The 15,921-nt window shown below is 36.0% G+C and overlaps 1 protein-coding gene across 1 annotated transcript in view; it reads left to right on the top strand.

The window, feature by feature from the left end:
* KCNC2 (potassium voltage-gated channel subfamily C member 2) overlaps positions 1 to 15,284 on the top strand; it is a 228,889-nt gene extending 213,605 nt beyond the window's left edge. Inside the window, exon 5 of the mRNA XM_072843339.1 lies at positions 9,399 to 15,284. Within this exon, the coding sequence (XP_072699440.1) occupies positions 9,399 to 9,403 (5 nt within the window). The 3' untranslated portion in view covers positions 9,404 to 15,284. The remainder of the gene's footprint in view (positions 1 to 9,398) is intronic.
* The last annotated feature ends 637 nt before the right edge of the window (positions 15,285 to 15,921 follow it).

Genomic DNA, 15,921 nt, shown 5'->3' with positions numbered 1-15,921 from the left:
TTCAATATTTATTCATTCAATCATGATACGTCCTATACCACTTGTAGAGCCTCACACGTCATTGAGCTATCCAAAAATATTGAAAAATGTTGAAGTTCTGGAACAAAGCTCCATAGAATTTACTACATTTATATCCCGGTCTTTACTGCGTTGGTTTTTTTTTTTTTTTTTAAGTTTTTATTTAAATTCCAGTTAGTTAACATGCAGAGCAATGTTAGTTTCATGTGTACAGTATGGGAGTCCAACACTGGATACAACACCCGGAACTTCCCACACGCACCCCTTGGTCCCCATCACCTGTTTAACCCATTCCCCTCTTCTCCCTTCTGGTAATTCACTTTTTTCTCTATGATTAAGAGTCTATTTCCGGTTTGCCTCTTTCTCTCCCCTCACCCCGCCACCCCTTGCTCATTTGTTTTGTTTCTTAAATTCCACATGTTTTACATGCATGGGCTAGAGCTAGATAGCCACCCGGCACCAAGTCAAGTTACCTTTTAATGCTGCCCCAGCCTCCCCTCTTACGTTGACTGTCATCACTTCTCTTGGCTTACCCATTAACTTCTCATTCTCAATAATAACATGTTATTAAATAACCCACTTATTTGGGGTCTGCTCTTTCTTTCTTTTTTTTAGGGCCAGATCTTCCTTTCTCAGACCTTTTTTGTACTCATTTTAGATATAAGACTTTGAATCGCATGATCATTGACGTATTCACCTCTTGCCTATTTCTCACATTCAGTGGGTTGGTGGTATTGGTAAGTCCTTTCTCGTGAAATCTTGAGTGAGCACAGTAGGGCTGGTGTGAGACACTGAGAAGACCTGTTTTCATATAAGAAATCTGTGGCTTTCACGTCAGGACACTGACAATACCAGATAGAGCATGATACTCACTGGGAGTGTAATACGAATGACTTGGAAGAGGTCCCCGGCCTCCTGCCACCCTCCACCACACAAACCTCTTGGATGGGTTGGACACCATTGCTGTTTGAACTGTTCTGCCAGTTCAGTAATTTAAGTTTCGTAATAAGAACTCCCAAGATGGCTGTGCCATAAGTGAGAACAAAAATTAAGATTATTGAGATAGTTAGACTGGAGTCTGAATTACTGTTTTCACTTGTTTTCCTGGAACTCATAAAACTGTGCAGTGCAGTGTCACGGTGAAACCCCGAAAGGAGCACTTTAACCCATATGTTAAGCTTTCCAGTTCCCTCTAGGCCACATATTGTTCAGTGAAATGATGTTTAAAAAAAAAAAAAGTAACCTACCAGGCACATAATTAGCAATTCATCGAACTTTTTTGCTTTGGAAAATATCCTTGTAAGACATGGACTCAGTAAAAGCACAGAGAAAAGATTGAAAAGTGCATATATAGAAATACACATAGAAAAGGAGTGAATATGGATCTTCCCATTGCGAAGATTATTCTCAGAAGAGATTTTTCTTCTTCCAGTTCACTCGTTCCACAGATAATCACTTACCACCTACAATGAGCAAGAGTTAGGTCTGTGGGCGTCGTGGTAAACAGAGTCACAGATCACATGGAGTTTAAACACTAGGTAATATTTGTGGTGTCAGTTAACATCATGATTCATGACTCAATACTGCATCTATAGCTCTTATCTATTTATCTAATTGAAGTCTATCTCCAGAAATATTTATCAACTGGATCTACTGTGATGCTTATTTGTTTTAGCTGATATACCCGTTTGTTTTGAATCGATTCGCAACTGACAATATTAATTAACCAGGTTGCCATGAAATAAGCATTTTTAGTAGAGAAATCGTTCATTGGATTACCACAATTATTCAGTCCCTATAATTTTGCCTTTGCTATTAGCTGCTTGATGTTATCTTCTATAGATTGTTACCACAATAATTGCTTCCTATTATTGAAGATCATCATTATTTTAAATTTTAATCATTGTTATTATGAACCTATTTGGAGTGTATGTTGAAAAGAAAGCCTCAGTAAATACATTTAAAAAAAATGGTTCAATATCCTAAAATCACTTATTGGAAAAACTCTGTTAACCTCTTTCAGGAATATATTTAAATATGTATTTTCGTGAGATGTATACATCTCTTAGATATTAACTCCATATACTTCAGCAGTTATTATGTCATGTTCACAAAGCATTGGTGCTGGTCACATTGCATATATTTGTCTTAAGGTGACAAAAATGAAAGTTAGAAACACCTGCCCATTCTACTTTTGGTGATAAATTATATAACAATTTTTATCTGGCCATGATATAGATCCATCAGAATAACATACATATGGGCATAACCCCAATATTTTGATATTATTCGATTTGTAATTAGATGTATCCTACATTTATATTTATATGTCCACATATATGTATATATATATACACACATATAGGCATATAAATATGTGATATATATGTGATATTTGTGAATATTTTAATACCCTATGTCACACTAGCTCCAAACCATATATTCAAAGAACCAAGTAAAAGCCATGACATTATCTCAGAAGAATCACTGTCATTGAGCAATATTCTTTGAGGCTTCATAGCACAAAAGTATTCCTCACTTTTTTTTTATTGTAGTTCAGAGATTAGCAGCTTTCTTTATTTTTTATTGATGTATAGCTGATATACAATGTTATATTCATTTTGGGTGTACAGCTGCCATTTTTGGAGTGACTGCGGCATTCACTAATGTGTTCTTGAGTTTGATATCCAAAATAAGAGGCGTCTCACCATCATTTTAATTCTTAGGATACAGATCTCTTTAATTCTATACATATGTAACATCCATTGAAGGGACTTGATCTACTTGAAAGAATATATTTCCTCATTCAGGCATTCATACGACCGCTTTTCGAGTTGGCCAACAGCAGTTCAATGCATCATTTATTCAGGTTACTTCCTCTAACTCTAAGAAATCCAAATCAATCCCAATTCTATCTCTTTAAAATCATTATTTTTAATAGTAGCTGTGCTTTTTTTTTTCCATCCTAAAGGATACCCATCGTGTACTGAGCCGAATGTAACTTTGATTTATCCTTTTGTACTCCCGTGGGTGTTCTATATGACATGTTCTAAACCAAAACGCTTGGAATTTCTGCTTCAAATACTTGTTAGTATCTTCCGGTCCTTCTGCCATTTTTCTCCCTTCGTCCTTCCTTCTTTGAAATACTTAATATTTTAACAACTTATCCATATAAAGTGTTCAGTTTATTTTTGCCAATTAATTGCAGACAATATTTAGTGGAACAAATGTATGCTCTGCCTTCATCAAATGATGGCTTATTCCAGCTTTTCCCTGTGTATTTTTGTGATCTTGAGCAAGTTACAGGGGTTTTGTTTCATTATGTGTACAATGGGAATAATAATCTCTGTTCCTTTGGGTTGTAGTGAAGATTAGTATTTTTCAAATGATTAGTTCCATTAAGATGCATAGTGGGTACTCAGTAGATGTTAATTCCCTTCTTTTTAATAATGCATGAGAACAATGATACCATAGTAAGCAAGGTGCAAAATTTGCTTATAGCTAACCGGTAAAAACTCACTAAGTACATAAGTGATATAAACACAGATATGTGCATAAAGAGAGTTTCTTATGACACAATAAGCCTCAAAAAAAGAGTCTATTAATTTTGTCAAAGACAATTTAGAAAGGCTCCATGGAAGAAGTCAATTTTGAGATAACCTCCAATAATGGGTAGGATTGGGCTAAGAAGAAGTAATTAAGGAATGTTGAGTTAGTGGGTTTTTCATTTTAGGTAGTGAGAACATCGAGAAGTGCTGAGAAAGTACAATAATTAAAAAAAAAAAAATACAGGGCAGCCCAGGTGGCTCAGAGGTTTGGTGCTGCCTTCAGCCCTGGGTGTGACCCCAGGGTCCCGGGATCGATTCCCACGTGGGGCTCCCTGCATGGAGCCTGCTTCTCCTTCTGCCTTGTCTCTGCCTCTCTATGTCTCTCATGAATAAATAATAAAATAAAAATCTTAATAAATAAATAAATAAATAAATAAATAAGAAAACAAGGAGCAAAAGTCTTAGTTTTAATTTACCTATCTTTTTTCCTTTTCGGGCACTCTTCATTCCTTTGCAAAAATCTGATATTTTATTTTATTTTATTTTATTTTATTTTATTTATTTTATTATTTTATTTTATTTTATTTTTTTCCCCAAGAGAGTGCACATGCTTGCATGAGCAGGGGGAGGGGTGGAGGGAGAGGGAGAGGATCTTAGGCTCCATGCTGGGCTTGGGCATGGTGGGGGGTGGTGGGGGGCTTGATCTGACCACCCTGAGATCATGACCTAAGCCAAAGTCAAGAGTTGGAAAGCCGACCAACTGAGCCACCCAGGCGCCTCGAGATTTGATTTTCTATGTGGAATGAGTTTCCTTCCAGCGAGGAGAGTCTGCTAGCAATGAACTTTCTCACCTTTTGTTTTTCTGAAAATTTCTTTATATCACCTTCATTTCTTAAAAATATTTTTGGGGATCCCTGGGTGGCGCAGCGGTTTGGCGCCTGCCTTTGGCCCAGGGCGCGATCCTGGAGACCCGGGATCGAATCCCACGTCGGGCTCCCGGTGCATGGAGCCTGCTTAAGCACTCCCTCTGCCTGTGTCTCTGCCTCTCTCTCTCTCTCTCTCTCTGTGACTATCATAAATAAATTTAAAAAAAAATATTTTTGCTAGATATTAGATTTTAATTTAACAGGCTGTATGAGAGTATAACTTATAGTCTATTTTCTTTGGGTTTTCCTTGTTTCTGAAAAGAAGTCAATAGAATTGCAATCCTTGTTCCTCTGGATGTAAAATTTTCATTATTTCTTCAAATATTTTCACTCTCCTTTCCTCTGTAATTCCAACTGTAGGTATTTTAGACTTTTAATATTGTGCCACATATCACCTAGGGCCTGTTCATTTTTTTTAAAGCTTTTTTCTCTATGTTTCAGTTTGGATAGTCATTTATTTTTTCTATACCATCTAATCTGATATTAAACCATCCAATATACTTCTTTTCAGATTTTGGACTTTTCATTTCTAGAGGTTCCATTTGGTTCTTTTCTTTTTTTTTTTTAAGGTTTTATTTATTTGAGAGACACAGAGAGAGCATGAATGAGAGGGATGGGCCGAGGGAGAGGGAGAAGCAGACTCCCCACCGAGCCCAACTCAGGACTCTATCCCAGGACCTCGGATCATGACCTGAGCTGAAGGCAGACGCTTAACTGACTGAGTCGCCCAGGCGCCCCTGATTCTTTCTAATATACTTTGCATCTCATTACATTTTTCTTTAAGTTCTTAAGTATATTTAAAATAGTCGTTCTTATTTTTGTTTTTGTTTTGTTTTAAGTCCTGTTCTGTTACTTCTATCAGCCTTGTCACTTCTGGATCTGGTTCTATTAATCTCCTGGTTATTGATCACATTTTTCTGATTTTTGGCATGTCTAGTATGGTTTTTGTGGATGCTGGATATTATAAATATTAAGTTGTCTAATGTTTGGATTTGGTTGTCTTTCTTTAAATATTTTGGGCACTTTGTTTTATTTTGCAATAATTTGTTACTTGTGGATCAACTTGCTGTTTTGAGGATTTTCATGTTTGTTCATTTGCATGCAGAATAGCTGAAACTCCTAACACCACATCCTTTTTCTAGAGTATGGCCTTCTTGGGTCTCTAATGAATGCTTGAATACTTGATAAAGTTCCTTCACTCTGGTTGATTGGATTTTGAGTATCTCTCTATCCTGTGAGAGCATTAGGAATTATAGTTTCCAACCCCATGATATTTCATTGCCGAGCTTTGATGAACTTAACCTTGGGTGGGCAGTTTAGTGTTTATCCAAAGACTCAATGCAACCCCTATTCAAATTTCTATAATGCTTTCCCTGTGTATTTCCCTCTTCTCCATTACATACTAATGGGGAAGTCATAATAATTGCCTCAGTCTCCCCAAATTTGATTCTCTCTCTCCTAATGTCAGTAAGAACACCATGCTCTGCTTGTTTCCCTCTGCCTTCATTGTGGTCTGGGAATATGTTTCTAGGCATAAAGACAGGATAATCGTAATGGTCGTCTCTCTTGTTTTTCTTACCTCATGGATCAGAGTCCTGAGTTGCGTTTTGTCCAGTGTCTGAAAAGAGTTGTTTCATGATTTTGTTCAGTTTTCTAGTTGTTAATGTCAAGGGCACAGTTTTATCATCATGTCTATAGTTGCAAGATCCTAGTTTTGTTTTGTTTTTTAATTTAATTTTGTTCCCATATTATTGTCTTTATCTATGTGGTTAGATGAAAAGAGTGAAACTTTTATTTCTCCTTGAAAGATTTATTATTTTAATGCAGATCAGACCTAAGTTTATACTATTGTTTTGGCATAAGATATTTTGGAGTCAAGATGTAATTTGATCTCTTCAATGCTATTAATGAGAAAACTATTGTACCCATTGCAACTGCTCCCCTGACTAAGAATAGTATTTATGTCCTGAACTTCAGGATACCACCTATGTGAAATTCATTATCTTGAAACCAAGAGTTGAATGGAGATTGCTGGGTCAGCAGAACTGGAAAATGTGAGCTATTTCTGTTATTTCACATTTGTCCTTACGATTACACGCCAATGGCTACGCTTTAAGTACCATAGTTTAAAGTTGGTGTATTTTGACTGAAACACATTTTTCTATTAATGGGCTTTGGAATTGGATGATTACAAAATCTTCCAGTTGGCCCAAAGAAGCCATTCTATAACACTAGACAAGGAAAAGAGAAATTCACCTTTGTTAGTTGCCTGAGGGGAATCATGTATTGACATATATTTCCTAGAAAGGTTATAAAAATTATGAAAGTCAACTAGAATGTATAATAAGTCAATGATAATTAAGTATACAAGGATAAAATGTTTTGGCAATTTTTAAAAATAGCTAATAAAAGTATTTGGGAATTTTTTTTATACTTTGCAGAAACAAATTATAAAGAACTTTTAAATGATACCATAATGAGTTTATATAAAATTTTATGTTAAAGGTGAAAGTTTAATCTACAGGTTGAATACACAGGTCCTTGTGTTAAACTGTCTCAGATAAAACTTAAACTCTTTCATTAATTTATTAGATTTTTTCCCAGTTTGAATATTAGTTTTATACTGGGATCTTTATTTTTGATGTAATCAAATATCTAAAAAAAGTCTACTATTTGGCCTCAATATTTAATACAAAGCAATTATTCTAAATTAATGAGTGAAGAGGTATAGATTGTTCTTCCAAGTAATGATAGCCTTTATGGGACGTTTCCACTTAGAATCTAAAGATTACCAAAATCAATAAATATAAAACAAAGAGTGACATTAAGTGTCACATCTCTTGTGGATGAGACTTTGTCAAATAGAAACTGTGCCAGGACTTTAAAGTTAGGGCTGGTTAAACTTTAAAGAAAAGCATTACATAATATAACATGGTTTTCTATTAATAGTGACAGTTTTAGGTTTGTTGGAAAATAAAACAGTTTCATAAAAAAAATCTGAGACTATTACCGGTGCTTAGAACTTAGTTTTTGGAGGAATTGCTTTTTGCATCCTTGTATTAGGTAACTGTATCATTTTTATTTTTGCAAGAATATTTAGAAGGTGGCCCTGTGTTAAGAGCCACTCTGTAAGCTTCAGAACAGCTATAATTTATAAGGTACTTGCCAAGCTTCATGTCTATGGCCTGGATCTGTCATAAAATAAGTGCATGACAAAATCTGACTGCTTCTGACACGTCCAGCATACATTTTAAGCAAAACAACCTCACTCAGTTTGTTCTGAATAAAGACCAAACCATCCTTAAATAATATAATGGGACATTTGCACGGTAAGAGTCAGGGACGGGCAGCAGGCCCTGGACCCCAATCCGAATATATTTAAGATTTGTCTTAGAAGAATTCCCATCATGAATAACTCTCTTGCTTAAGACCTTCCATAAATACACATGGCACTGGCCTCTCTGTGCTACACCCAGTGTGGAATTCGGCCTAAAATTCTTCAGCACGTAGCAGAAATATTTTAGTATGGAATTCTTGAAAAATGTTCTCTTCAAAATGAGCCCTTTGATCTTAGAGCAAAGGTGATTAATATTTTATGAATTTACATATAATTATAGTCAATCTCTACATACCTTCAGAAAATACTTTCTGCATCTTTCTCCTAGACAGCCAGCCCCTTGAGGAAAAAGGATCATTTCTTATTTGTTTTAGAATTCTAGCATCCAGTAATGTCTGATAAAGGCTTCAGTGGTTTTAATAAATAAAAAATACATGAAGAAAAGTCTGAATCCTTTTGGTTGTAAGAACTGACGCTGTTTTCACCATGAGATGAGAGTCCAGGGATCACTATGGGATGATTATTGTTTTTTTGCTTTATCTGAAGCTTCCATAATAACTTTTCTTTGGAACCCTGATCAAAGATGATTCTATGCTGTTCTTGTAAGCTTGTTCTCTCAGCCTTCTGGAACCTCGCCCTATATTCTCAATCCTTCCCAAGTTTCCTCAAAGTGCCTCAGGCTTCCCTGGCCCCTCTGCACCATATGAAATTGAGGCTACTTGGCTTTCCTAACATCCAGTTGATACAGAAATAGTAGGTAAGGTGCTATTTTTCCAGCTCACATTTTAGATTTCCAGTTGATCACCCATCCATCTTCACCACCATGTGGTTAGAACCCTTATTCTAATTATCTATGGCGCTACTGTATCCCCCCTTGGATTATCATTGATTGTTACCACACCACCCATACCTGCCTCTCATCCTTCCTAGACCTGATGTCATCTCTGACTTCAATGTCATTTTGTACGTCCCATCAAATTTCCTCAACTCCCTCAAATACAGTGAATTCCACCTCAATTTTACTTCAAGTAACCACACCATGGACACACTATAAACCTGTCAAAGCATTTAGAACAATCCAATAGCCTCTTGCTATATTTGAATATTTGAATAAAAATACATCTTCTTACAATAGGCTGACAAGATCCTGCTTGATTGCATCCCTTCCTAACTTTTTGATTTCACTCCCGTGCCTCCTCGCCGCCTCCCCACCCCCCCCCCCACCCACCCCCGGCCTTGTTTGTCATGCTTCTAGACTCTCATGTTGTGTTTCTAACTCCTCGGGACAGAAAATTCACTCTTATCTCAGAACCTTTTGTAATTGTTTTTCCATCAAGCTGGAAGACCTTCCAGTTAGATTTTAACACAACTACTTTCCTTTCATCGCTAAAATCTCAACTGAAGTCCTCTCTCATTATATGTCTCTAAAGAAAGTGGACTTCCCCTTCCAAACCTCACTGTCCCTGCTTATCCTCTACCCTACTCTATCCTCTATTCTAGTTTCTTCACGTAATTAATATCTGAAAAAAATATACTCTCAGTGTTCATATCTTTCTCTTCTCTCCTCAGGATGAAGAACTTTTCTGCCTTGTTCATTGCTAAATTCTCAGTGCTTTGAAGACTTTCAGTATAGACATGTTGAACAGCTGACAGATACACGCATTACGAGTTAACCTCCTCAAGAATAGCAATCCTGTATCACTCAGGACCCTCTGAAGTCTCGGGCACATGTGGACGATGACACATATTGGTTGGAAGAATAAATCTTCAAATGAAGGAAAGCAAATGGCAAATAAACACATAAAATGTAAACCTTTAGTGAAATAAATATAGCTTAAAAATGTTGGATGGAAGAATTAAAATGAAAATATCCCGTACTCTTCCAAAGTTATGTATAAAAACCTAAAAATGTTAATCCTATGTATCCTGCTTCTAGGAGTTATTTTTAGTATGCAAAGATTTGTGTCTAAATGTTCATTAAAATGCTGTTTGGTAAAAAAAAAAAAATGCTGTTTGGTATAGTAATCGGAAACAACCCCTGTGTCAACAACAGGAAGTTGGTTAATGCATTTGTTAGATGGAATGATAAGAGTCATTTCAAGTAACTGAACTATATACATGAAGATATTTTTTCTTGTCTAGAAGTGGGAGAAAGATTCTTTTTTTTCTTTTTCTTTTTTTTTTAGATTCTTATTTATCCTGTTAAATATATTCTATTCAACAAGATCTTATTTTTAGTTCAAATAAAAATCCTACCTCTTTACACTGAGAAAGCTTTCCCTAAGCTTCTGGTAGCCTGTGTTTCTGTGTTAGGAGGCACAGGAAGAGATATTATACATTCTCATAATAAAGAATCTAGGAAAATAGAGTTTTAAAGATATTTGGACATATGAAACATTTAAATTATAACAACCAAATCAACCTCTAAAAATATAGCGGACCTATCATGGGATTTTGATAAAGCAGCAATAATATACTCACTATAGACCATGAAAGGATAAAGATGCGTATGTAGGGTGAAGATGGGAGACGAGAGCAGAACTAAATTAAGATCCATTGTCCTCACAGGAAATAATCAGCAATTCTGCTGATTACCGGTCCACAGTATCCTATGCAGCTGCACTTTTCTTCCTCCATGTTTTCTAATTGTGAAAGTCTAGTTCTAAAGAGGTTTCTGCAGATTTAGTCAAGCATTTGTTTCTAAAAAGGAAGTCTTTGCTACGGCAGAGATCTCCCTTTGAGGTGTTGGTGTACAAGCATCGAAAGGAACACCTTTCTACCCAAGGAAAAGCTCAAGGATTTTGAAGATAATACTTGTTAAACTATGGATCTGAATACCCATTACTTTATGGGTATGTTTAACTGCTCACCTGGGACAGGTGAACTAAGGCGAACCAAGCCTGTGGGCCAAATCCAGCTGGATCACCACTTGCTTTTGTAAACAAGGTGGTTTTAAAAAAAATTTTTTTGTAAATAAGGTTTTATTGTAACACTGCTACACCCATTCATCTAGATATTTTCTGCTGTTAACTATGGTTTAATTCAGTACTTGCATCAGAGACCATATGCCCCACAGAGCCTAAAATATTTACCATCTGGTCCTATAAAGAAAAAGGTTCATAGACCCCTGGGCCAGAGCATTCTTTTGATATATATTTTAAATTAACTTAACAAAGGCATTGTTTAAGACATTTTCCATGGTATATGATTGTTATTAATCACTTGACACCATAATAAAATGTAAGAGGGTTTTATTAGCAAAACTTTCCTTTGTAAGTAGAAAACAGTGAATTAAATCCTCATGTCTCCCAAATGCAGTTTCTTCTATTTGTACTAATATTTTAATATGCTATTGAATATGATCACCTCCATTAGACATTCTCAATGAATATCCTACTGACGTGGAATTCTGGAATTTCAACTAACGTCATGTCTTATTTGGAAACAGGTTATAGCTACTTTATATGAGTGTCGTTAACACTAAAACCCTATGGGCTACATTCATGAAAATAAATATTTGGGCCTTAGTTTTTTCCATAAGGTTACATATTAAATATCTTTGTTAATTCAATTTGTGAATAGGTCATTTAGTTATTTTACTTAGTTGAGTAAAGATTTTCATCATTTTGGACATTTTTAATCAGGTTATGATTTTTACCCTTAGATAAAATTGCTTCTGAAAGGAACCTAGAAAAGCATTTTAAACATTATGAAATAAGTCTGGATAAAAGCAAGTGGAAAAATGCTTAATGCAGAACTGGACTATTTTTCCCTAAATATGTAGGTTTGACCTCATTCAGAGAACATTCCTTAGTAACCACATCCCCCCAACACACACACACACCACACAACAGTTCAGCAAAATAAGTGCCATAACTTTCTGAGGCAATTAAGTAGGAAACACTGGTCACTATAGGCCAGAGTTTATAAATGGTTCTTAGTCTTAGGAAACCTCTAGCTGATCCATAATAGAACTATATTAACTCGAAGAATGCAAGATTAAAGAAAAAGCCTGTAGGAACCCATCAATCCAACTTCCAACCAATGCTGAAATTGTTTCACACATCTGCCTGATAAGGAACCAAATGCTGCTGTCACTTCTAGTAACAGAAAACTCAACTACCTTCCAGGAAACATTCATTTTCTTGGTTACTGTATTTGGCACCTGGTTAACACTGGTTGCTTATATAAAGCTGGTTGGTAATTGAAGAACTCTTTGTAAGCCAATTTTTTTTACGTTCTTAGGATTAACTGTCTCAGACACCACATTAATAGATGGCACATATTATCTCCTCAAATTTTTACAATCTTATAAAATTATTATTCTCTTTTTATTGATTAAATAAACCCAGGGCATTGTACATATGTGGAACTTAATTACCTTTTTTCTTTTTTTTTTTTTTGCCATAGATTCTTTCTATCCCAAAAGATATATAAAAATATATCTTAATTCCCTCTCTCTCTCCCTCTTTCTGTCTCTCTCTCATTTTCCAAATCCTAGTCATCCTTTGAGGCTCAGAATTCAAGTCTCTGTACTCTTGAAAAATCATGTTATGCGCATTAATCCTTCCTTTCTTGAACTCCTTGAGACCTTACGGTGCAGTAAACAATTCAGCACCAAATCACAAATTTTCCTACATTTTCTAATTGCTTCATGTATTAGTCTACTTTTTCCAAATATTTGGCTTACTAATATCTTATTTCATTCTACTATTGCTTTCAAAGCATTTTGTGATTTGGTAGAGCTTTTGTCTGAATTTTAAGAACATGTATTTCAGGGATCCCTGGGTGGCGCAGCAGTTTGGCGCCTGCCTTTGGCCCAGGGCGCGATCCTGGAGATCCGGGATCGAATCCCACATCAGGCTCCCGGTGCATGGAGCCTGCTTCTCCCTCTGCCTGTGTCTCTGCCCCTCTCTCTCTCACTGTGTGCCTACCATGAATAAATAAAAATTAAAAAACAAACAAGAAAACATGTATTTCAAATGGTTTCAGCTATCAACTGAAGAGCTGCCCATGGTTTAATCTCCTTATGTTGCAATACCTATGTTTACACATCCTTGTTTTTCATTTTTGTTTTCAGTCATATAATTGGTCTTCCTCTTGCTTTTCAGGGATCAGTTATACAGGAACACTCCATTTTTCTTCTTGGTGCTAGGCGGAGGGTACCATGGCCGAGTTATTTTTTATATTGCCAAGAGCAACTGATTGGTACAATGTGAAAAAGAGACACTTTCTTTGTCCTAGTAAATCGAGATGACATTTAATAATCAATCATAGTATTATATTTGTGACATCTCGTGGTCACAGAAGATAGTTCATATGTTTATCTCGTGGTTATAACTGGTTGTGGCTTAACTTTCAGAGAAAAGCAAATCAAAACGACAATGAGATATCACCTCATACCTACTATTGGAAAAAACAAAAGCTAACAAGTGCTGGTGAAGATGTAGAAAAATTGGAACCGTTGTGCACTGTTGGTGGGAATGTAGTGCAGCCACTATGGAGTATCGTGCAGAGCTTCCTCAAGAAAATAAAAAATAGAGCTATCACATGATTCAGCAATCCTCCCAGATATTTATCCAAAAGAATTGGTATCAGGATCTCAGAGAGAAATCTGCACTGTCTTGTTCTTTGCAGCAGCATGCACAGCAGCTAAGATGTGGAAACAGCCTAAATGTCTACTGACAGATGATGAATGGGTAAAGAAAACGTGGTGTATACATACAATGAGATATTTATCATTCAATTTCACTTATGTGAGGAGTGTGAGATAAATAGATGATAGGAGAGAATAGAATGGGGTTGACAGAGGTGGGCTGGGGGGATTGGGGAGCTGCTCTTCAGTGGGTTTCGAGGTACAGTCACGCAGGGTGAGTGCGTCCTGGAGATCCTACAGTGCTGATGCTTACACGTAGGTGTTGTGCACTCAGAAACGTAAGATCCTGTGCTAACTGCTCCAAATGACTATATTGATCACGTTGACCTTGGCAGTGGTATTACGGGGATACGCCTATGTCTAAACTCATCAGAATGGACGCATTAAATATGTGCAATGTTTAAATATTTGGTATTGGAATATTTAAATATTTCAGAAAGCCGAAAAAAGAAGGTATGGATGAGTTCGTTGTTTAGGGTCACGGATACTTCTGTCTTTGAACCCTCAATCTTAGCAGCTCTGCAGTATTTGACTAGCTTATCTAGAGGCGAGTGAGCAGTGGGAATGAAGGGATCCTTAGAGGCACATTTTTCACTTATGAAAACTGACGAAGACAGACTCCGCTAAAATAAGTCCTTTCGGACTCAACGGAAAAGCTACTAGGTACAGTTGACCTAGTTTCTAAAAATTTGGATTTAAATAAAAAACCCTTTGATTATGTGCAATCCTGTTTGTATTTCAGACTCATATTCTTTTTTTTTTTAATATTCTAGTAACTATAACACAAACCACTTGAAGGCTCTTGGCAATTCCTTCTGCATTCACCGTCTTGTTTCTGGAGAACTAACTAGGTTTCTGTTAAAAAAAAAAAAAGAAGGCTTTCATACAAATTATTTTAGAAATTTACTAGAGAGGAAGTTTGTTTAAATTCTATATAGCGCCTAGCAATTAGTGAATTGTGAATGTTTCATAGAATTAGAGGGAACACATGTCTAGTAGTGGAAGGGGCTTCCTCATGATGTTATTGACCTGTTGTCATCCGACCTCTGACAACGCCATGTTCAATTTCATATCTTCTAAATTTTAATTTAAAATACAAATTAAAGAGATTGTGTCGATATTGCTAATTTTCAATAGGACAAGCTTTTTTTTTCTTTTTAAAAGGTTTTATTTATTTATTTGTGAGAGACACAGAGAGAGAGGCAGAGACACAGATGAGGGAGAGGCAGGCTTCCTGCAGGAAGCCCGACGTGGGACTCGATCCCAGGACCCCGGGGTCCCGCCCTGGGCCAGAGGGAGCCACTCAACCACTGAGCCCCTTGGGCGTCCCAAGGACAAAGGTTCTGACAGATACTACAAGTGGAAAACTTCTACACTATTAGTCCACTTCCATTGTTTAGCCTTTTATTGGTTAGGCAGCGGAATCCTCTATTTCAACGCCCTGATGGCGCTGCGTGTTCCGTGTGCCCTACACAGAACTGGACTAACTAAAAAAAATCTGAAAATGTTTTTCAGAAAGATAGTGAGTCACAGCCTGATCAAATATAAGAATATTTGATAATGTCAATTTCATTTTCATGTTCTTTCTGCTTTACCTAAAATTTTCTATTTTCTGCTTCATCCTGAAGTGTTTTTTTCTGGTGATGAAAGGCAGTGAACACACACTAAATATACTCTTGAAATACAAAAACATGGTTATTTTAATGGCTCTTTCATGGCTTGGAAGTAAATGATGTATGTTATTCCTAAAATCTATATCTTATAATTAAGTTTTTCAATAAAAAGTAAGAAATTGTTAACGGAGTTCTATTATGATTCAAAACATACCTATTAAACGTATAAAATAACAGGAATTTCACTGGACGGTTACGTTCTTTTTAGGCAATTCCTCTTTAGTTATGAGTTACACAAGCCAATAGGAGTCCACACTATGAATTTGAAAGTAAAAAGGAAGGAAGAAGTTCAGAATTATTTACATATGTTGAGATTATCTATTTGTAAAACTGAATACATGCTGGAGGAAGATTACTACAATTTTTCAATATTGATCCAGTGGAAATTGTAGGGCTTCAACTTGCACCTATGAAACTATGTTCCTTGTCATCAAGAAATTTGTTAGTTTCTGTAAAGTGATGCAGTATCTAGATTACTGTTATTCATGTCTTATTGCCATTTACCAAAAAATAAAAAACCTTAGGAGTTTAACCAATTAGTTACCGAGTACTTACAATGTAGAAAGTACCATAAATACTGTAAATCTGAAATAAAATGAATTATAGGAATTCCATTCTTTAAATCTAGGTACTAATGTGCAAAAAAGTTTGTACTCGTATACACCCCAAATCACTCTAATATAAGACAGTGATAAAGGAAAAAAGAACTCTCCATAAACCAACACAGTGTATGAGACTGAACAACTATCAGAACCTGGGTATT

The sequence above is a fragment of the Canis lupus genome, chromosome 11 (genome assembly GCF_048164855.1).
Source record: "Canis lupus baileyi chromosome 11, mCanLup2.hap1, whole genome shotgun sequence".
NCBI classification, from domain to species: domain Eukaryota; kingdom Metazoa; phylum Chordata; class Mammalia; order Carnivora; family Canidae; genus Canis; species Canis lupus.
Note: the sequence above shows the minus strand (reverse complement) of the source record. Positions and strands in the feature narration are given on the sequence as shown.